The sequence below is a fragment of the Oncorhynchus mykiss genome, chromosome 6 (assembly GCF_013265735.2).
Source record: "Oncorhynchus mykiss isolate Arlee chromosome 6, USDA_OmykA_1.1, whole genome shotgun sequence".
In the NCBI taxonomy this organism is placed as follows: Eukaryota; Metazoa; Chordata; class Actinopteri; order Salmoniformes; family Salmonidae; genus Oncorhynchus; species Oncorhynchus mykiss.
In genome coordinates this window covers 91,741,293-91,764,059 of record NC_048570.1, presented here as the reverse complement: position 1 = coordinate 91,764,059, position 22,767 = coordinate 91,741,293, and the positions used below count along the sequence as shown (strand labels likewise).

The 22,767-nt window shown below is 44.2% G+C and overlaps 1 protein-coding gene across 7 annotated transcripts in view; it reads left to right on the top strand.

Annotated features, from left to right (window-relative positions):
* The first annotated feature begins 127 nt into the window (after positions 1 to 127).
* LOC110518475 (fibronectin type III and SPRY domain-containing protein 2) overlaps positions 128 to 22,767 on the top strand; it is a 43,573-nt gene continuing 20,933 nt past the window's right edge. The window contains exons 1-11 of one of the 7 annotated variants that reach the window (XM_036981532.1): positions 128 to 402; positions 1,661 to 1,928; positions 2,312 to 2,414; positions 3,327 to 3,422; positions 4,592 to 4,825; positions 5,370 to 5,392; positions 6,694 to 6,815; positions 10,518 to 10,685; positions 11,827 to 11,961; positions 14,920 to 15,070; positions 15,803 to 15,936. In XM_036981532.1, the coding sequence (XP_036837427.1) occupies positions 1,699 to 1,928; positions 2,312 to 2,414; positions 3,327 to 3,422; positions 4,592 to 4,825; positions 5,370 to 5,392; positions 6,694 to 6,815; positions 10,518 to 10,685; positions 11,827 to 11,961; positions 14,920 to 15,070; positions 15,803 to 15,936 (1,396 nt within the window). In that variant the 5' untranslated portion in view covers positions 128 to 402; positions 1,661 to 1,698. Of the gene's footprint in view, positions 403 to 1,423; positions 1,929 to 2,311; positions 2,415 to 3,326; positions 3,423 to 4,591; positions 4,826 to 5,369; positions 5,393 to 6,693; positions 6,816 to 10,517; positions 10,686 to 11,826; positions 11,962 to 14,919; positions 15,071 to 15,802; positions 15,937 to 22,767 lie in introns of all 7 variants that reach the window. The other 6 variants (XR_005052288.1, XM_036981531.1, XM_036981530.1 and 3 more) reach the window with 6 other exon arrangements.

Below are 22,767 nucleotides of genomic sequence, written 5' to 3'. Positions count from 1 at the left end.
TCCTGCGGCGTTCTCTTTACCTTCAACTTTGACCTTTCCGTCACATGCTCAGGGGGAATTCCACAGCCAATTTCATTCGCTACACTGTATCAGGGATTTATGCCAAGAGATTTGAATATTCAATACAATGTGTCACCTTCAAGAAAATAATGACCACATTCACAATCAAATACTATTGGATTAAATACAATATTATCACTCTTATTAGGCGACTAAAGGCAGATTTTGGCACTAAGTCAAAATACCCATGCTGACACTTGATCTCTGTGCATAACAGTTGGGGTTCCTGCTATATTTGTCACGAACTGTATTTGCTTTGCTTGGTTAGCCTGTCAAAAACACTGTCAATGGTCGCCCTGAATCGACGTTGCTGGGGGAGTTATTGAATAATTTCTCACCAAGGTAAACTTAACCAGTGTTTTTGAATTGTTAGTAACTAGGCTATAATAACTGATATGTCTAGTCATAATTATAGCAAATAAATAGGAAACTCCAGCATAGTTTAAATGGTGTGTTTGAGTTTATGTGTACAGCATGCCGGATCCATGTTTTAACAGAGGTTCCAGGATGTTGTTTATGTGTACAGCCTGCCTGGTCCATGTTTTGACAGAGGTTCCAGGATGTTGTTTATGTGTACAGCCTGCCTGATCCATGTTTTGACAGAGGTCCAGGATGTTGTTTATGTGTACAGCCTGCCTGGTCCATGTTTTGACAAAGGTCCAGGATGTTGTTTGTGTGTACAGCCTGCCTGATCCATGTTTTGACAAGAGGTCCAGGATGTTAGAGAAGCAAACCCTCCTTTAACTGTCATCACTGTGTACAGTTCTTTCTGAACAAGTGTTTGTTCTAAACATTTAAGACTATGAATCATACGTGTTTTGATTGCAAATAATGAACTCTTTGCATGGCTTCCATAAGAAAACAAATTGAATATTTATACTTATTTTTAAAGGTACATAAAGCATATACATTAACACAAGTGAATGACTGGTTGGTTAATGTTGGGTGAATAGAACATCAAAATATTTGACAATACCTAACTCCAGTGGGATCCTGGTCCTCTGTGGAAAAATGTTAATCTGACATGTTTTATTTGATTGCCCTGTCCACTACAGTACCTCCACCACAGTATCTGCACCACAGTATCTCCACCACAGTATCTCCACCACAGTATCTGCACCACAGTATCTGCACCACAGTATCTCCACCACAGTATCTGCACCACAGTATCTCCACCACAGTATCTGCACCACAGTATCTCCACCACAGTATCTCCACCACAGTATCTCCACCACAGTATCTGCACCACAGTATCTGCACCACAGTATCTCCACCACAGTATCTGCACCACAGTATCTCCACCACAGTATCTGCACCACAGTATCTCCACCACAGTATCTCCACCACAGTACCTCCACCACAGTATCTCCACCACAGTATCTCCACCACAGTACCTCCACCACAGTACCTCCACCACAGTATCTCCACCACAGTACCTCCACCACAGTATCTCCACCACAGTATCTCCACCACAGTACCTCCACCACAGTATCTCACCACAGTATCTCCATCACAGTATCTCCATCACAGTATCTCCACCACAGTATCTCCATCACAGTATCTCCACCACAGTATCTCCACCACAGTATCTCCACCACAGTCCCTCCACCACAGTACCTCCACCCTCCTCCTCCCATCATGGACCTGTATGAGGTCTTCACAGGAAGCAGGCTGGATGTCATCACTGAGGAGGTGCTGAGTGGAGACGAGGAGCGTGGGGAGGAGCACCAGGAGGAGGTGAAGGAGGAGGAGGTGAACAGGGATCTCCCTACCAAAGAGGCCTTCGTAGTGGTGTCAGAGAGAACAGAGACTAGAGAGTTGTCCTCTACCATCCAGCGTTTCTCCACAGATACCAACGACTCTCTGAGGTCCGTAATACAACACCTGCTTTATTGGTCCATTTGCACAGATATTATTTTTTTGGTTTGATGCTGTCACAGTACCCAACCTGATACACAACACAAACATCCCAGGCTGACAGGGGTACTTAGGGGTAAAGTGCCTTGCTCAAGGGCACAACTGTAGTAGGTAGTGTACAGAATCCTCCGGCTTCCGGCTCACTCCCTGAAGATTCCCCTTGCGGGCAGGGGTTCAGGGGTTCGAACCGGCAAACCTCTGGTTACTGGCCCGCCTCTCAAACCTCAAGGCTACTGCCACCAAGGTGTCTAATGCACTATGTATATAATCTTTGCATGACATGACGCACGCATCAATCATTTAATAATGGATACAATAAAGTGATCATCATCAGGTTTGAGGCGTATGTCCCGTCTTCAGATGAGGATGGAACTCCATCACCTGACAGCTCTGTGGACGGACACGATGACGTGTTTGAGGAGCACAAGGAGTCGGAGGTAAGGGGAGGGTGTGTGTTGTGTCGGAGATAAGGGGAATGTGTGTGTTGTGTCGGAGGTAAGGGGAATGTGTGTGTTGTGTCGGAGGTAAGGGGAATGTGTGTGTTGAGTTGGAGGTAGGGGAAGGTGTGTGTTGTGTCGGAGGAAAGGGGAATGTGTGTGTTGAGTCGGAGGTAGGGGAAGGTGTGTGTTGTGTCGGAGGTAGGGTGGGGTGTGTGTGTTGTGTCGGAGGTAGGGTGGGGTGTGTGTGTTGTGTCGGAGGTAGGGTGGGGTGTGTGTGTTGTGTCGGAGGTAAGGGGAAGGTGTGTGTTGTGTCGGAGGAAGGGGGAGGGTGTGTGTTGAATCGGAGGTAAGGGGAATGTGTGTGTTGTGTCGGAGGAAGGGGAGGGTGTGTGTTGTGTCGGAGGAAGGGGAGGGTTTGTGTTGTGTCGGAGGAAGGGTGGGGTGTGTGTGTTGAGTCGGAGGTAGGGGAGGGTGTGTGTGTTGAGTCGGAGGAAGGGTGGGGTGTGTGTGTTGTGTCGGAGGTAGGGGAAGGTGTGTGTTGTGTCAGAGGAAGGGGAGGGTGTGTGTGTTGAGTCGGAGGAAGGGTGGGGTGTGTGTTGAGTCGGAGGAAGGGTGGGGTGTGTGTGTTGAGTCGGAGGTAGGATGGGGTGTGTGTGTGTTGAGTCGGAGGTAGGGGAAGGTGTGTGTTGTGTCGGAGGAAGGGGGGTAGTGTGTTGAGTCGGAGGAAGGGTGGGGTGTGTGTTGAGTCAGAGAAAGGGGAAGGTGTATGTGTTAATTCCATGTGAATATACCCTTGATCTAGCCTGAGTGCCAGTCTGTGTGTGCTCTCCTGACAACTTCTACAGGCAGATTTGCACTCAGGCGAACCTTGACCCTCTCTGTAAGAGTTCATTTCTGCTGTGCCTTCAGGACAAGGTGAATAACATCAGGACTAAGCTGGAGGAGAAGGTGGTGGAGATGGAGAACTTTGCAGGACATCTAGAAGAGATCTTCCTCACTGTGGAGGTACAACAACCACTATTACTGACACAACAACTACTATTACTGACACAACAACCACTATTACTGACACAACAACCACTATTACTGACACAACAACCACTATTACTAGCACAACCATTATTACTGACACAACAACTACTATTACTGACACAACAACCACTATTACTGACACAACAACCACTATTACTGACACAACAACCACTATTACTAGCACAACCATTATTACTGACACAACAACTACTATTACTGACACAACAACCACTATTACTGACACAGCCACTATTACTGACACAACAACCACTATCACTGACACAACAACCACTATCACTGACACAACAACCACTATTACTGACACAACCATTATTACTGACACAACAACTACTATTACTGACACAACAACCACTATTACTGACACAACAACCACTATTACTGACACAACAACCACTATCACTGACACAACAACCACTATCACTGACACAACAACCACTATTACTGACACAACCATTATTACTGACACAACAACTACTATTACTGACACAACCATTATTACTGACACAACAACTACTATTACTGACACAACAACCACTATTACTGACACAGCCACTATTACTGACACAACAACCACTACTACTGACACAACAACCACTACTACTGACACAACAACTACTACTACTGACACAACCACTACTACTGACACAACAACTACTACTACTGACACAACAACTACTACTACTGACACAACCACTACTACTGACACAACAACCACTACTACTGACACAACAACCACTATTACTGACATACAACCACTATTACTGACACAACAACCACTATTACTGACACAACCACTATTACTGACACAACAACCACTATCACTGACACAACAACCACTATTACTGACACAACCATTATTACTGACACAACAACTACTATTACTGACACAACAACCACTATTACTGACACAGCCACTACTACTGACACAACAACTACTACTACTGACACAACAACTACTACTACTGACACAACAACTACTACTACTGACACAACCACTACTACTGACACAACAACCACAGTACACATAACAAAGACACATCCACGGGTTTTCAACCATGGATCTGTGAGCCCCGTTTGGGAGCCCCTGATCATCGCTTCATGAAGCGTCTCATGTCTTTCAGGAGAATTTTGGTCGTCAGGAGCAACACCTGGAGCAGCACTGCAACGATGTTCTACAGACGTTGTCCCATCGTTACGACGAGCGAGCCGCTGCTCTGGGGGAGGAGAAGAAGAAGAAGTTGGAGGCCTTGTACACTCAGCTGCTGGGCTGCGGACGCACCCTGGACGCATCCAAGGACCTGATTGAGACCGCCCAGGAACTGTACCGCACCGAGGACAAACGACTCTTTCTACAGGTCTGTTGTGGTGGGTCGGTCGGCACAATGACTTATTCAAGATTAAATCATTGAATTTAGCTTTATAACTTGCAATAACTTTGAAACGTTTAAAAGTTTACGATAACTTTGTTTTGCTCGGAGTTGTGTTTTTTGTTTGTCACACCATTCTGGGTAAACCCGAGAGACTGTTGGGAGTGAAAAGCCCAGGAGGCCGTTCCTGAGATACTGGAACCGGCACACCTGGCAATGACGATTACCACGTTAAAATGTGCTTCGGTCACTCGTTCAGCCCATTCTAACGTTCAATCGAATAGTAACTGAATGCCTCAATGCCTGTCTGCCTGCTTTATATAGGAAGCCACGGCAACGTGACTCACTTTCTGTAGGAGCGAACCATTTTCGCGAGCAGGGTGGTGTGGTGTACCTAATAAACTGGCCACTGAGTGTATATTCTGTGGTCTTTGTGATGTTTTAATCTGCCAGTTAAAGGTTTTATGAACCTTAAAATGTTAATGACCACTGGAGGAGTTGACTTTTGATGTTGTGAACTTTCCCTTGACAGGCTGTTATGCCCACCATGAAGAGGTAAAGTACTGAACGGAGATTAACACTGCTGACTGAGAATACAACTATACTATACTATACTGTAAGGAGACTAACATTGCTAGCCTGAGAGTATAACCGAACTAGCCTGGTTCCAGATCCATTTTATATTTTATCCTGGTTCCAGATCCATTTTATCCTGGTTCCAGATCCATTTTATCCTGGTTCTAGATCCATTTTATCCTGGTTCCAGATCCATTTTATCCTGGTTCCAGATCCATTTTATCCTGGTTCCAGATCCATTTTATCCTGGTTCTAGATCCATTTTATCCTGGTTCTAGATCCATTTTATCCTGGTTCCAGATCCATTTCAGCCTGGTTCTAGATCCATTTTATCCTGGTTCCAGATCTGTTTGTTCTCTTGCCAACACGCTTGATCCATTTGTGTTATCTTGTTGCTTGACCATGACCATAGGAGTTGGCAAGGCACACAGAGATCTGGGACCAGGCTATAACAAAACTACGATAAGTGTTTGATCCATTTGTGTTATCTTGTTGCTTGACCATGACCATAGGAGTTGGCAAGGCACACAGAGATCTGGGACCAGGCTATAACAAAACTACGATAAGTGTTTGATCCATTTGTGTTATCTTGTTGCTTGACCATGACCATAGGAGTTGGCAAGGCACACAGATATCTGGGACCAGGCTATAACAAAACTACAATAAGTGTTTGTTTACAACTGCATGGTAGTGAGTGTGGTTAATAACAGTGTAATCGTGTGATTTGCTGTGAACCGTGTAACAGCCTGATTAGGAGTGTTTCATGAGGATAATATATCAGGTTATGTTTGTCGTGAACGCACATTCTGAAACCAAAATAGCTTCCGATCCTAATTAGCCAACTAATTCAAACTAATTTAAACTAAGCAGTATAATGAATGTGTTTGTTGTTGAATAGGGTTTGTTGCCGTAGCTTATAGCATGACGACGCATGATGCTACATCCCAATGTTCATTTTCAGTGTCGTTTTAGGTGGGCTCTGTTCAGAAGGTTGCGACGTTACAAAACATTCGGATAGAAATCAATTTTGTAAGAACAGGTATGATTTTTCGTGGTGTAGAATCGGGCATCTTGTCAGTTCTATTCATTCCATTTCTATATGCAACGTTCTGAACGTTTCACCTCACTGAATACAGGTCTGTTTGTCCAATCAGAATGGAGAAGTTTGCTGACAGGTGTTTTGTTTGTCCAATCACAATCAAGGAGTTTGCTGACTTGGGTGCGTTTTGTCCAATCAGAATCAAGGTTTTTGCTGATTGATGTTTTGTTTTCCTAATCAGAATTGAGGAATTTGCGAAGGAGAAGCCTGACCTGACGCTGGTGACCCCTCTGGAGTTTGACATGCCCCTCGCTGACCTGTCAGACGTCAAGACCATGATGGACTCCATCAACATCGTACCAGGTCTGATCAATCAATCAACCCATCCTTCCATACACCCACCCACCCATCCATCACAGGAGGTTGGTGGCATCTTAATTGGGGAGGACAGGCTCGTGGTAATGACTGGAGAGGAATTAGTGGAATGGTATCAAACACACCCAACACATGGATTCTATTCCATTCTCTCCGTTCCAGACGTTATTAAGAGCCGTCCTCCCCTCAGCAGTCTCCACTGCCATCCATCCATTCATCCATTCGTCCATTCATCCATCCATTCACCCATCAATCCATCCATCCATCCATCCATCATCCATCCATCCATTCATCCATCCATCCATCCATCCATTCGTCCATTCATCCATCCATCCATCCATCCATTCGTCCATCCATCCATCCATCCATCCATTCGTCCATTCATCCATCCATTCACCCATCAATCCATCCATCCATCCATCCATCATCCATCCATCCATTCATCCATCCATCCATCCATCCATTCGTCCATCCATCCATCCATCCATCCATTCGTCCATTCATCCATCCATCCATCCATCCATCCATCCATCCATCCATCCATCCATTCGTCCATTCATCCATCCATTTGTCAAAACATTTTTATTCAAGTTTTTTTACATCCCCCTCTGATCACATAATTCTATTGTTAAAACCGGTTTATTCAGAATAACGTAGTACATTTAATGTACAGACATTTCCATCCCATGATTTTTGGCCTCGGTTGATACATCTGAGATTTTTATTAACAAACTTGTGGTCGTGATTGGGAGTCCCATAGGGCGGCGCTGGTTTGGCCGGGGTAGGCCGTCATTGTAAATAAGAATTAGTTCTTAACTGACTTACCTCGTTAATTAAATAAAGGTTAAATATTATTATTATATATATATTTTTAAATGCAATTAGATTTAGGCCATGGATGGGCAACTGGTCAATTTACAAAGTCTAAAATAAAAAAGATACATTTTTTGTATTTTGGGTGGGGGACTCAAACATTTCTCTCCATCCTATGCCAAAATGTCTAGAATTGCAGGAAATAAGAAGTAAACCTGCAAATGTTTCTCTTCGCCCCATGGCAATATGAGTAGAATTGCATGAAATGTGTTATACATTTGCAAAATGTTCTCCCCGCCTCATGGCAAAATGTGTAGATTTACCGCATTCTTGTTTTAAAACGGCAAAATGTTCTCTACGCCCCATGGCAAAATGTGTAGATTTACAAGATTCTTGTTTTAAAACGGCAAAATGTTCTCTACGCCCCATGGCAAAATGTGTAGATTTACAAGATTCTTGTTTTAAAACGGCAAAATGTTCTCCCCGCCCCATGGCAAAATGTGTAGATTTGCCGCATTCTTGTTTTAAAACGGCAAAATGTTCTCTACGCCTCATGCCAAAATGTGTAGATTTGCCGCATTCTTGTTTTAAAACGGAAAAATGTTCTCTACGCCTCATGCCAAAATGTGTAGATTTACAGGAACTTTACTCTAAAACGTTTTCTCTCCGTTGTCAAGAGGGGGGGGGGGCCGCTAAAATGTTTATTTTCTGGCAAGGTAGGGGTATGGATGTGGGTACGCAGACCCGCGAGCCACTGCAAGGCCCCCCATGATGAGTTCAGATTTTTTGTGTGGCCCCCACCTCCATCAAAGTTGCCCATCCCTGATTTTAGACCAAGAGTATGAGCGTGGAACAGAGTAGAGCAGAGCCCCAGAGAAATCCTTCCAGTCTCCAAACTCTACCTTTTATATAAATGGAGGTTATCTAGGGGAGTTGGGTTGCTTAGAAACAAATGATTTTGATGCAAAAAGTGATTTCATTTCTCTGAGTATTTAATTACATTGGGCCACTGGAGTGACGAGTCAGGCACTTTTGAGTGATGCTTTCATTCTGCTGAAGTTTGACTGAGTCAATGACTGTGTCCCAAATGGCACCCTATTCCCCATATAGAACACTACGTTGGACCAGAGCCTATTTGTCAAAAGCAGTGCACTACATAGGGAATACAGACAATCTTCATGCTGCTTCTGTAGTTAATGATTATAGAGGCTGGCTGTGATGTCAGTCCGTCTTGAAGAGAGATGATGGCTGTGATGTCAGTCTGTCTGAAGAGAGATTATGGCTGTGATGTCAGTCTGTCTGAAGAGAGATTATGGCTGTGATGTCAGTCTGTCTTGAAGAGAGATTATGGCTGTGATGTCAGTCTGTCTTGAAGAGAGATTATGGCTGTGATGTCAGTCTGTCTTGAAGAGAGATTATGGCTGTGATGTCAGTCTGTCTTGAAGAGAGATTATGGCTGTGATGTCAGTCTGTCTTGAAGAGAGATTATGGCTGTGATGTCAGTCTGTCTTGAAGAGAGATTATGGCTGTGATGTCAGTCTGTCTTGAAGAGAGATTATGGCTGTGATGTCAGTCTGTCTGAAGAGAGATTATGGCTGTGATGTCAGTCTGTCTTGAAGAGAGATTATGGCTGTGATGTCAGTCTGTCTTGAAGAGAGATTATGGCTGTGATGTCAGTCTGTCTTGAAGAGAGATTATGGCTGTGATGTCAGTCTGTCTGAAGAGAGATTATGGCTGTGATGTCAGTCTGTCTTGAAGAGAGATTATGGCTGTGATGTCAGTCTGTCTTGAAGAGAGATTATGGCTGTGATGTCAGTCTGTCTTGAAGAGAGATTATGGCTGTGATGTCAGTCTGTCTTGGAGAGAGATTATGGCTGTGATGTCAGTCTGTCTTGAAGAGAGATTATGGCTGTGATGTCAGTCTGTCTTGAAGAGAGATGATGGCTGTGATGTCAGTCTGTCTTGAAGAGAGATTATGGCTGTGATGTCAGTCTGTCTTGAAGAGAGATTATGGCTGTGATGTCAGTCTGTCTTGAAGAGAGATGATGGCTGTGATGTCAGTCTGTCTGAAGATAGATTATGGCTGTGATGTCAGTCTGCCTTGGAGAGCCCTGTTCCCTATATACTGTTGACCAGGGCCCTGTTCCCTATATAGTGTTGACCAGGGCCCTGTTCCCTATATAGTGTTGACCAGGGCCCTGTTCCCTATATAGTGTTGACCAGGGCCCTGTTCCCTATATAGTGTTGACCAGGGCCCTGTTCCCTATATACTGTTGACCAGGGCCCCGTTCCCTATATAGTGTTGACCAGGGCCCTGTTCCCTAAATAGTGTTGACCAGGGTCCTTAAGGATCTAGTCCAAGGTACTGCACTACAGTAGGGTGTCATTAGAACCGGTCTGTGACGTGTGTCTATCTTTGATCCACTTGGTGACTCACCTCAGACAGCTTTGTTTTGTTTCCCAGAATCTCTGATTCCACGGAAGGACACACATTTGAGAGAAGTTTCAAAATGTTTTAAAAATCCTGTAATAAAATAGTCTTAATCAAGTCCTTTGTGTTTAAAATTGTCTGTGGGGAGAGGCAGTGTGGAAATCAATAGAATAGAGACTTAGTTTTATGTTGTCACAGTCACTAAGAAAAAGGCAGTGTGGAAATCAATGGAATAGAGACTTAGTTTTATGTTGTCACAGTCACTAAGAAAAAGGCAGTGTGGAAATCAATGGAATAGAGACTTAGTTTCATGTTGTCACTTAGAAAAGTGTCAAGACCATGAAATAAACCTCTGTGGAGGAAAATAAAACATCAATGCAGTACAACCTAATTCACATACAGCTATTCCTCTCTCTCTGTAATGTCACAATCATGGTTCATTCCAGCCCCATCTGCCCCGGTCATCAACCCCCAGGTGTCTAACTCGGCCACGCGGACGTCTCTGCGTGTGTGCTGGAGCCTGTTCTCAGACGACTCTGTGGAATACTACGAGCTCTACTACAGACCTGTCCTGGAGGACACGCCGGCTGTAGACAGCACCAAGGGGCCTGACGGTAGCAACTAGTACAACCACCACCAGTACAACTTAGAATCAGGATGTAGAATCAGGACAGAGAATCTGAACTTAGAATCAGGACAGAGAATCAGAACGTAGAATCAGAATGTAGAATCAGAACGTAGAATCAGAATGTAGAATCAGAATGTAGAATCAGAACATAGAATCAGAATGTAGAATCAGAATGTAGAATCAGGACAGAGAATCAGAATGTAGAATCAGAATGTAGAATCAGGACCTAGAATCTGAACTTAGAATCAGGACAGAGAATCAGAATGTAGAATCAGGACCTAGAATCTGAACTTAGAATCAGGACAGAGAATCATAACGTAGAATCAGAATGTAGAATCAGAATGTAGAATCAGGACAGAGAATCAGAACGTAGAATTAGAATGTAGAATCAGAACATAGAATCAGAATGTAGAATCAGGACAGAGAATCAGAATGTAGAATCAGGACAGAGAATCAGAATGTAGAATCAGAATGTAGAATCAGGACAGAGAATCAGAATGTAGAATCAGAATGTAGAATCAGAATGTAGCATCAGGACAGAGAATCAGAATGTAGAATCAGAATGTAGCATCAGGACAGAGAATCAGAATGTAGAATCAGAATGTAGAATCAGAATGTAGAATCAGGACCTAGAATCTGAACGTAGAATCAGGACATAGAATCAGAATGTAGAATCAGAATGTAGAATCAGAATGTAGAATACGAATGTAGAATCAGGACAGAGAATCAGAATGTAGAATCAGAATGTAGCATCAGGACAGAGAATCAGAATGTAGAATCAGAATGTAGAATCAAGGACCTAGAATCTGAACATAGAATTAGGACATAGAATATGAATATAGATTCAGAACATAACATAGAATCAGAACATAGAATATGAATATAGATTCAGAACATAACATAGACAGACATTCCAGTTGAATATTTCATGACATTATGGACCAACACTGAGATAATATATTGGGTGTACTATTTGGAATGTGCAATCTCTCTCTAAGAGGATTAATTTAATCTAATTTAATCAACTATTCCCCTATGAGGGAGACCATGGTTACTTTACTTAGGCTTTAATAAGGCTTTATAATGCATTGTTGTAAATGATTGAAGTGAGTTTCTCTCCTCCTCAGTGTCTAATGTGAAGGTAAAGGAAACCCACTGTAGTGTAGGAGAGCTGCTGCCTAACGTGCAGTATGAGTTCTGGGTCACAGCTACCAATACGACAGGCATCAGCCCTGCCAGTGAGAAGGCTGTCTACGTGACAGGTAAAACCCTGGACCTGTTACAGGGAACACCTCTTTCAAACTGACTAACAGTGGCTTTCAATAGGAATGTGTCAGTGGAAGGCACAACTGAATACAATGGGCTGCACTATGCTCTCTCTCACCTCTTTTTCCTGCTCTCTCTCACCTCTTTTTCCCTCTCTCTCTCACCTCTTTTTCCTGCTCTCTCTCTCCCTTCCTACCTCTTTAAACCCCCTTTATCTCTCTCTCTCCCTACCTCTTTAACCCCCCTGTATCTCTCTCTCTCCCTACCTCTTTAATCCCCCTGTATCTCCCTCTCTCTCTCTCTCTCCCTACCTCTTTAATCCCCCTGTATCTCCCTCTCTCTCTCTCTCTCCCTACCTCTTTAATCCCCCTGTATCTCTCTCCCTCCCTACCTCTTTAATCCCCCTGTATCTCCCTCTCTCTCTCTCTCTCTCTCCCTACCTCTTTAATCCCCCTGTATCTCCCTCTCTCTCTCTCTCTCTCTCTCTCTCTCTCTCTCTCTCTCTCCCTACCTCTTTAATCCCCCTGTATCTCTCTCTCTCCCTACCTCTTTAATCCCCCTGTATCTCTCTCTCTCTCTCTCTCTCTCTCTCTCTCTCTCTCTCTCTCTCTCTCTCTACCTACCTCTTTAATCCCCCTGTATCTCTCTCTCTCTCTCTCTCCCTACCTCTTTAATCCCCCTGTATCTCCCTCTCTCTCTCTCTCTCTCTCTCTCTCCCTACCTCTTTAATCCCCCTGTATCTCCCTCTCTCTCTCTCTCTCTCTCTCTCTCCCTACCTCTTTAATCCCCCTGTATCTCCCTCTCTCTCTCTCTCTCTCTCTCTCTCCCTACCTCTTTAATCCCCCTGTATCTCTCTCTCTCCCTACCTCTTTAATCCCCCTGTATCTCTCTCTCTCCCTACCTCTTTAATCCCCCTGTATCTCCCCCTCTCTCTCTCTCTCTCTCTCCCTACCTCTTTAATCCCCCTGTATCTCCCTCTCTCTCTCTCTCTCCCTACCTCTTTAATCCCCCTGTATCTCCCTCTCTCTCTCTCTCTCTCTCTCTCTCTCTCTCTCTCTCTCTCTCTACCTCTTTAATCCCCCTGTATCTCTCTCTCTCCCTACCTCTTTAATCCCCCTGTATCTCCCTCTCTCTCTCTCTCTCTCTCTCCCTACCTCTTTAATCCCTCTGTATCTCCCTCTCTCTCTCCCTACCTCTTTAATCCCCCTGTATCTCCCTCTCTCTCTCTCTCTCTCTCTCTCTCTCTCTCTCTCTCTACCTCTTTAATCCAACTGTATCTCCCTCTCTCTCTCTCTCTCTCCCTACCTCTTTAATCCCCCTGTATCTCCCTCTCTCTCTCTCCCTACCTCTTTAATCCCCCTGTATCTCCCTCTCTCTCTCTCCCTCCCTACCTCTTTAATCCCCCTGTATCTCTCTCCCTCCCTACCTCTTTAATCCCCCTGTATCTCCCTCTCTCTCTCTCTCCCTCCCTACCTCTTTAATCCCCCTGTATCTCTCTCCCTCCCTACCTCTTTCATCCCCCTGTATCTCCCTCTCTCTCTCTCTCTCTCCCTCCCTACCTCTTTAATCCCCCTGTATCTCTCTCCCTCCCTACCTCTTTAATCCCCCTGTATCTCTCTCTCTCTCCCTCCCTACCTCTTTAATCCCCCTGTATCTCTCTCTCCCTACCTCTTCAATCCCCCTGTATCTCTCTCTCTCCCTACCTCTTTAATCCCCCTGTATCTCTCTCCCTCCCTACCTCTTTAATCCCCCTGTATCTCCCTCTCTCTCTCTCTCTACCTCTTTAATCCCCCTGTATCTCTCTCTCTCTCCCTACCTCTTTAATCCCCCTGTATCTCTCTCTCTCTCTCTCTCTCTCTCTCCCTACCTCTTTAATCCCCCTGTATCTCTCTCCCTACCTCTTTAATCCCCCTATCTCCCTCCCTCCCTCCCTCCCTCCCTCTTTAATCCCCCTGTATCTCCCTCTCTCTGTCTCTCTCTCCCTCCCTACCTCTTTAATCCCCCTGTATCTCCCTCTCTCTCTCTCTCTCCCTACCTCTTTAATCCCCCTGTATCTCCCTCTCTCTCTCTCTCTCCCTCCCTACCTCTTTAATCCCCCTGTATCTCCCTCTCTGTCTCTCTCTCCCTCCCTACCTCTTTAATCCCCCTGTATATCCCTCTCTCTGTCTCTCTCTCCCTCCCTACCTCTTTAATCCCCCTGTATCTCCCTCTCTCTCTCTCTCTCTCTCTCCCTCCCTACCTCTTTAATCCCCCTGTATCTCCCTCTCTCTCTCTCTCTCTCTCTCCCTCTCCCTCCCTACCTCTTTAATCCCCCTGTATCTCCCCCTCTCTCTATCACTCTCTCTCTCCCTACCTCTTTAATCCCCCTGTATCTCTCTCCCTCCCTACCTCTTTAATCCCCCTGTATCTCCCTCTCTCTCTCCTTCCCTACCTCTTTAATCCCCCTGTATCTCCCTCTCTCTGTCTCTCTCTCCCTCCCTATGTCTTTAATCCCCCTGTATCTCCCTCTCTCTCTCCTTCCCTACCTCTTTAATCCCCCTGTATCTCCCTCTCTCTGTCTCTCTCTCCCTCCCTATGTCTTTAATCCCCCTGTATCTCCCTCTCTCTCTCTCCCTCCCTACCTCTTTAATCCCCTGTATCTCCCTCTCTCTCTCTCTCTCCCTCCCTACCTCTTTAATCCCCCTGTATATCCCCTCTCTCTCTCTCTCTCTCTCCCTACCTCTTTAATCCCCCTGTATCTCCCTCTCTCTCTCCCTCCCTACCTCTTTAATCCCCCTGTATCTCCCTCTCTCTCTCTCTCTCCCTCCCTACCTCTTTAATCCCCCTGTATCTCCCACTCTCTCTCTCCCTCCCTACCTCTTTAATCCCCCTGTATCTCCCTCTCTCTCTCTCCCTACCTCTTTAATCCCCCTGTATCTCCCTCTCTCTCGCTCCCTCTTCTCCTCCCCGTCCAGTCCCATCTCCACCAGTCATCAGACAGAGGGAGTGTAGCAGTTGTCCGGAAGCCGCTCTGATTCGCTGGGAGTCAGGAAACACCAACCCAGTCGACTCCTACACCGTAGAGCTGATTGAGACAGGCACTGATGGACAGAGTGGGGTCACTGAGTAAGAATTAACGCACATGCACTCTCACACCCCCCCACACACTCACACCCCCACACACATGCACACTCACCCCCCCACACAAATACACACTCACACCCCCACACCCCCACACACTCACACCCCCACACACATGCACTCTCACACCCCCATACGCCTGCAAGCACACACATACACACTCACACATAAACACACACACAGAAGTTTCAATATAAAATGCACATTTTAATTCACTTCCTATATTGACTAAACTGAAAAAACGTTGACATCAATTCTATTCCCCATTGGCTCTCTCTGCAGGTCTGTAATGTGATTGGTTCTCCCTGCATGTCTGTAATGTGATTGGTTCTCCCTGCAGGTCTGTAATGTGATTGGTTCTCCCTGCAGGTCTGTAATGTGATTGGTTCTCCCTGCAGGTCTGTAATGTGATTGGTTCTCCCTGCAGGTCCATCGTGGCTGTTCCTACCTGTGAGAGTCTGTAATGTGATTGGTTCTCCCTGCAGGTCCATCGTGGCTGTTCCTACCTGTGAGAGTCTGTAATGTGATTGGTTCTCCCTGCAGGTCCATCGTGGCTGTTCCTACCTGTGAGAGTCTGTAATGTGATTGGTTCTCCCTGCAGGTCCATCGTGGCTGTTCCTACCTGTGAGAGTCTGTAATGTGATTGGTTCTCCCTGCAGGTCCATCGTGGCTGTTCCTACCTGTGAGAGTCTGTAATGTGATTGGTTCTCCCTGCAGGTCCATCGTGGCTGTTCCTACCTGTGAGAGTCTGATCCAGCTGGAGTCAGGAAGACAGTACCTCATCTACGTCAGAGCTGTCAACATCGGAGGACCCAGTGACAGGAGCCAGGCTTTTACTGTCTCTACTACAGGTGAGAGGAGACCCCCATGTCCTGACACTGTAGTATGTTTAGTTCAGTGTTTTACTGTCTCTACTACAGGTGAGAGGAGACCCCCATGTCCTGATACTGTAGTATGTTTAGTTCAGTGTTTTACTGTCTCTACTACAGGTGAGAGGAGAGACCCCCATGTCCTGATACTGTAGTATGTTTAGTTGATGTTGTTCAAATATTATTCTGTCTCATAGCACCTTTATAGTTGTCAAGACCAAACAGTGAGGTTGTTACTGTGTGTTTTATAGATGTCAAGGCCAGACAGTGAGGTTGTTAATGTGTGTTTTATAGTTGTCTAGGCCAGACAGTGAGGTTGTTAATGTGTGTTTTATAGTTGTCTAGGCCAGACAGTGAGGTTGTTACTGTGTGTTTTATAGTTGTCAAGGCCAGACAGTGAGGTTGTTACTGTGTGTTTTATAGTTGTCAAGGCCAGACAGTGAGGTTGTTACTGTGTGTTTTATAGTTGTCAAGGCCAGACAGTGAGGTTGTTACTGTGTGTTTTATAGTTGTCAAGGCCAGACAGTGAGGTTGTTACTGTGTGTTTTATAGTTGTCAAGGCCAGACAGTGAGGTTGTTACTGTGTGTTGTATAGTTGTCAAGGCCAGACAGTGAGGTTGTTACTGTGTGTTTTATAGTTGTCAAGGCCAGACAGTGAGGTTGTTACTGTGTGTTTTATAGTTGTCAAGGCCAGACAGTGAGGTTGTTACTGTGTGTTTTATAGTTGTCAAGGCCAGACAGTGAGGTTGTTACTGTGTGTTTTATAGTTGTCAAGGCCAGACAGTGAGGTTGTTACTGTGTGTTTTATAGTTGTCAAGGCCAGACAGTGAGGTTGTTACTGTGTGTTTTATAGTTGTCAAGGCCAGACAGTGAGGTTGTTACTGTGTGTTTTATAGTTGTCAAGGCCAGACAGTGAGGTTGTTACTGTGTGTTTTATAGTTGTCAAGACCAGACAGTGAGGTTGTTACTGTGTGTTTTATAGTTGTCAAGACCAGACAGTGAGGTTGTTACTGTGTGTTTTATAGTTGTCAAGGCCAGACAGTGAGGTTGTTACTGTGTGTTTTATAGTTGTCAAGACCAGACAGAGAGGTTGTTACTGTGTGTTTTATAGATGTCAAGACCAGACAGTGAGGTTGTTACTGTGTGTTTTATAGTTGTCAAGGCCAGACAGTGAGGTTGTTACTGTGTGTTTTATAGTTGTCAAGACCAGACAGTGAGGTTGTTACTGTGTGTTTTATAGATGTCAAGACCAGACAGTGAGGTTGTTACTGTGTGTTTTATAGTTGTCAAGGCCAGACAGAGAGGTTGTTACTGTGTGTTTTATAGTTGTCAAGACCAGACAGTGAGGTTGTTACTGTGTGTTTTATAGTTGTCAAGACCAGACAGTGAGGTTGTTACTGTGTGTTTTATAGATGTCAAGGCCAGACAGTGAGGTTGTTACTGTGTGTTTTATAGTTGTCAAGGCCAGACAGTGAGGTTGTTACTGTGTGTTTTATAGTTGTCAAGGCCAGACAGTGAGGTTGTTACTGTGTGTTTTATAGATGTCAAGGCCAGACAGTGAGGTTGTTACTGTGTGTTTTATAGTTGTCAAGGCCAGACAGTGAGGTTGTTACTGTGTGTTTTATAGTTGTCAAGGCCAGACAGTGAGGTTGTTACTGTGTGTTTTATAGTTGTCAAGGCCAGACAGTGAGGTTGTTACTGTGTTTTATAGTTGTCAAGACCAGACAGTGAGGTTGTTACTGTGTGTTTTATAGTTGTCAAGGCCAGACAGTGAGGTTGTTACTGTGTGTTTTATAGTTGTCAAGACCAGACAGTGAGGTTGTTACTGTGTGTTTTATAGTTGTCAAGGCCAGACAGTGAGGTTGTTACTGTGTGTTTTATAGTTGTCAAGACCAGACAGTGAGGTTGTTACTGTGTGTTTTATAGTTGTCAAGACCAGACAGTGAGGTTGTTACTGTGTGTTTTATAGTTGTCAAGGCCAGACAGTGAGGTTGTTACTGTGTGTTTTATAGTTGTCAAGACCAGACAGTGAGGTTGTTACTGTGTGTTTTATAGTTGTCAAGGCCAGACAGTGAGGTTGTTACTGTGTGTTTTATAGTTGTCAAGACCAGACAGTGAGGTTGTTACTGTGTGTTTTATAGTTCACAAGGCCAGACAGTGAGGTTGTTACTGTGTGTTTTATAGTTGTCAAGGCCAGACAGTGAGGTTGTTACTGTGTGTTTTATAGTTGTCAAGGCCAGACAGTGAGGTTGTTACTGTGTGTTTTATAGTTGTCAAGACCAGACAGTGAGGTTGTTACTGTGTGTTTTATAGTTGTCAAGGCCAGACAGTGAGGTTGTTACTGTGTGTTTTATAGTTGTCAAGGCCAGACAGTGAGGTTGTTACTGTGTGTTTTATAGTTGTCAAGGCCAGACAGTGAGGTTGTTACTGTGTGTTTTATAGTTGTCAAGACCAGACAGTGAGGTTGTTACTGTGTGTTTTATAGTTGTCAAGGACAGACAGTGAGGTTGTTACTATGTGTTTTATAGTTGTCAAGGCCAGACAGTGAGGTTGTTACTGTGTGTTTTATAGTTGTCAAGGCCAGACAGTGAGGTTGTTACTGTGTGTTTTATAGTTGTCAAGGCCAGACAGAGAGGTTGTTACTGTGTGTTTTATAGATGTCAAGGCCAGACAGTGAGGTTGTTACTGTGTGTTTTATAGTTGTCAAGGCCAGACAGTGAGGTTGTTACTGTGTTTTATAGTTGTCAAGACCAGACAGTGAGGTTGTTACTGTGTGTTTTATAGTTGTCAAGACCAGACAGTGAGGTTGTTACTGTGTGTTTTATAGATGTCAAGGCCAGACAGTGAGGTTGTTACTGTGTGTTTTATAGTTGTCAAGACCAGACAGTGAGGTTGTTGTTACTGTGTGTTTTATAGTTGTCAAGGCCAGACAGTGAGGTTGTTACTGTGTGTTTTATAGTTGTCAAGGCCAGACAGTGAGGTTGTTACTGTGTGTTTTATAGTTGTCAAGGCCAGACAGTGAGGTTGTTACTGTGTGTTTTATAGTTGTCAAGGCCAGACAGTGAGGTTGTTACTGTGTTTTATAGTTGTCAAGGCCAGACAGTGAGGTTGTTACTGTGTGTTTTATAGTTGTCAAGGCCAGACAGTGAGGTTGTTACTGTGTGTTTTATAGTTGTCAAGGCCAGACAGTGAGGTTGTTACTGTGTGTTTTATAGTTGTCAAGGCCAGACAGTGAGGTTGTTACTGTGTGTTTTATAGTTGTCAAGGCCAGACAGTGAGGTTGTTACTGTGTGTTTTATAGTTGTCAAGGCCAGACAGTGAGGTTGTTACTGTGTGTTTTATAGATGTCAAGGCCAGACAGTGAAGTTGTTACTGTGTGTTTTATAGTTGTCAAGGCCAGACAGTGAGGTTGTTACTGTGTGTTTTATAGTTGTCAAGGCCAGACAGTGAGGTTGTTACTGTGTGTTTTATAGATGTCAAGGCCAGACAGTGAGGTTGTTACTGTGTGTTTTATAGTTGTCAAGGCCAGACAGTGAGGTTGTTACTGTGTGTTTTATAGTTCACAAGGCCAGACAGTGAGGTTGTTACTGTGTGTTTTATAGTTGTCAAGGCCAGACAGTGAGGTTGTTACTGTGTGTTTTATAGTTGTCAAGGCCAGACAGTGAGGTTGTTACTGTGTGTTTTATAGATGTCAAGGCCAGACAGTGAGGTTGTTACTGTGTGTTTTATAGTTGTCAAGGCCAGACAGTGAGGTTGTTACTGTGTGTTTTATAGATGTCAAGGCCAGACAGTGAGGTTGTTACTGTGTGTTTTATAGTTGTCAAGACCAGACAGTGAGGTTGTTACTGTGTGTTTTATAGTTGTCAAGGACAGACAGTGAGGTTGTTACTATGTGTTTTATAGTTGTCAAGGCCAGACAGTGAGGTTGTTACTGTGTGTTTTATAGTTGTCAAGGCCAGACAGTGAGGTTGTTACTGTGTGTTTTATAGTTGTCAAGGCCAGACAGAGAGGTTGTTACTGTGTGTTTTATAGATGTCAAGGCCAGACAGTGAGGTTGTTACTGTGTGTTTTATAGTTGTCAAGGCCAGACAGTGAGGTTGTTACTGTGTTTTATAGTTGTCAAGACCAGACAGTGAGGTTGTTACTGTGTGTTTTATAGTTGTCAAGACCAGACAGTGAGGTTGTTACTGTGTGTTTTATAGATGTCAAGGCCAGACAGTGAGGTTGTTACTGTGTGTTTTATAGTTGTCAAGACCAGACAGTGAGGTTGTTGTTACTGTGTGTTTTATAGTTGTCAAGGCCAGACAGTGAGGTTGTTACTGTGTGTTTTATAGTTGTCAAGGCCAGACAGTGAGGTTGTTACTGTGTGTTTTATAGTTGTCAAGGCCAGACAGTGAGGTTGTTACTGTGTGTTTTATAGTTGTCAAGGCCAGACAGTGAGGTTGTTACTGTGTTTTATAGTTGTCAAGGCCAGACAGTGAGGTTGTTACTGTGTGTTTTATAGTTGTCAAGGCCAGACAGTGAGGTTGTTACTGTGTGTTTTATAGTTGTCAAGGCCAGACAGTGAGGTTGTTACTGTGTGTTTTATAGTTGTCAAGGCCAGACAGTGAGGTTGTTACTGTGTGTTTTATAGTTGTCAAGGCCAGACAGTGAGGTTGTTACTGTGTGTTTTATAGTTGTCAAGGCCAGACAGTGAGGTTGTTACTGTGTGTTTTATAGATGTCAAGGCCAGACAGTGAAGTTGTTACTGTGTGTTTTATAGTTGTCAAGGCCAGACAGTGAGGTTGTTACTGTGTGTTTTATAGTTGTCAAGGCCAGACAGTGAGGTTGTTACTGTGTGTTTTATAGATGTCAAGGCCAGACAGTGAGGTTGTTACTGTGTGTTTTATAGTTGTCAAGGCCAGACAGTGAGGTTGTTACTGTGTGTTTTATAGTTCACAAGGCCAGACAGTGAGGTTGTTACTGTGTGTTTTATAGTTGTCAAGGCCAGACAGTGAGGTTGTTACTGTGTGTTTTATAGTTGTCAAGGCCAGACAGTGAGGTTGTTACTGTGTGTTTTATAGATGTCAAGGCCAGACAGTGAGGTTGTTACTGTGTGTTTTATAGTTGTCAAGGCCAGACAGTGAGGTTGTTACTGTGTGTTTTATAGATGTCAAGGCCAGACAGTGAGGTTGTTACTGTGTGTTTTATAGTTGTCAAGGCCAGACAGTGAGGTTGTTACTGTGTGTTTTATAGTTGTCAAGGCCAGACAGTGAGGTTGTTACTGTGTGTTTTATAGTTGTCAAGGCCAGACAGTGAGGTTGTTACTGTGTTTTATAGTTGTCAAGGCCAGACAGTGAGGTTGTTACTGTGTGTTTTATAGTTGTCAAGGCCAGACAGTGAGGTTGTTACTGTGTGTTTTATAGTTGTCAAGGCCAGACAGTGAGGTTGTTACTGTGTTTTATAGTTGTCAAGACCAGACAGTGAGGTTGTTACTGTGTGTTTTATAGTTGTCAAGGCCAGACAGTGAGGTTGTTACTGTGTGTTTTATAGTTGTCAAGGCCAGACAGTGAGGTTGTTACTGTGTGTTTTATAGTTGTCAAGGCCAGACAGTGAGGTTGTTACTGTGTTTTATAGTTGTCAAGACCAGACAGTGAGGTTGTTACTGTGTGTTTTATAGTTGTCAAGGCCAGACAGTGAGGTTGTTACTGTGTTTTATAGTTGTCAAGACCAGACAGTGAGGTTGTTACTGTGTGTTTTATAGTTGTCAAGGCCAGACAGTGAGGTTGTTACTGTGTGTTTTATAGTTGTCAAGGCCAGACAGTGAGGTTGTTACTGTGTGTTTTATAGTTGTCAAGGCCAGACAGTGAGGTTGTTACTGTGTGTTTTATAGTTGTCAAGGCCAGACAGTGAGGTTGTTACTGTGTGTTTTATAGTTGTCAAGGCCAGACAGTGAGGTTGTTACTGTGTGTTTTATAGTTGTCAAGACCAGACAGTGAGGTTGTTACTGTGTGTTTTATAGATGTCAAGGCCAGACAGTGAGGTTGTTACTGTGTGTTTTATAGTTGTCAAGGCCAGACAGTGAGGTTGTTACTGTGTGTTTTATAGTTGTCAAGGCCAGACAGTGAGGTTGTTACTGTGTGTTTTATAGATGTCAAGGCCAGACAGTGAGGTTGTTACTGTGTGTTTTATAGTTGTCAAGGCCAGACAGTGAGGTTGTTACTGTGTGTTTTATAGTTGTCAAGGCCAGACAGTGAGGTTGTTACTGTGTGTTTTATAGTTGTCAAGGCCAGACAGTGAGGTTGTTACTGTGTGTTTTATAGTTGTCAAGGCCAGACAGTGAGGTTGTTACTGTGTGTTTTATAGTTGTCAAGGCCAGACAGTGAGGTTGTTACTGTGTGTTTTATAGTTGTCAAGGCCAGACAGTGAGGTTGTTACTGTGTGTTTTATAGTTGTCAAGACCAGACAGTGAGGTTGTTACTGTGTGTTTTATAGTTGTCAAGGCCAGACAGTGAGGTTGTTACTGTGTGTTTTATAGATGTCAAGGCCAGACAGTGAGGTTGTTACTGTGTGTTTTATAGTTGTCAAGGCCAGACAGTGAGGTTGTTACTGTGTGTTTTATAGATGTCAAGGCCAGACAGTGAGGTTGTTACTGTGTGTTTTATAGTTCACAAGGCCAGACAGTGAGGTTGTTACTGTGTGTTTTATAGTTGTCAAGGCCAGACAGTGAGGTTGTTACTGTGTGTTTTATAGTTGTCAAGGCCAGACAGTGAGGTTGTTACTGTGTGTTTTATAGTTGTCAAGGCCAGACAGTGAGGTTGTTACTGTGTGTTT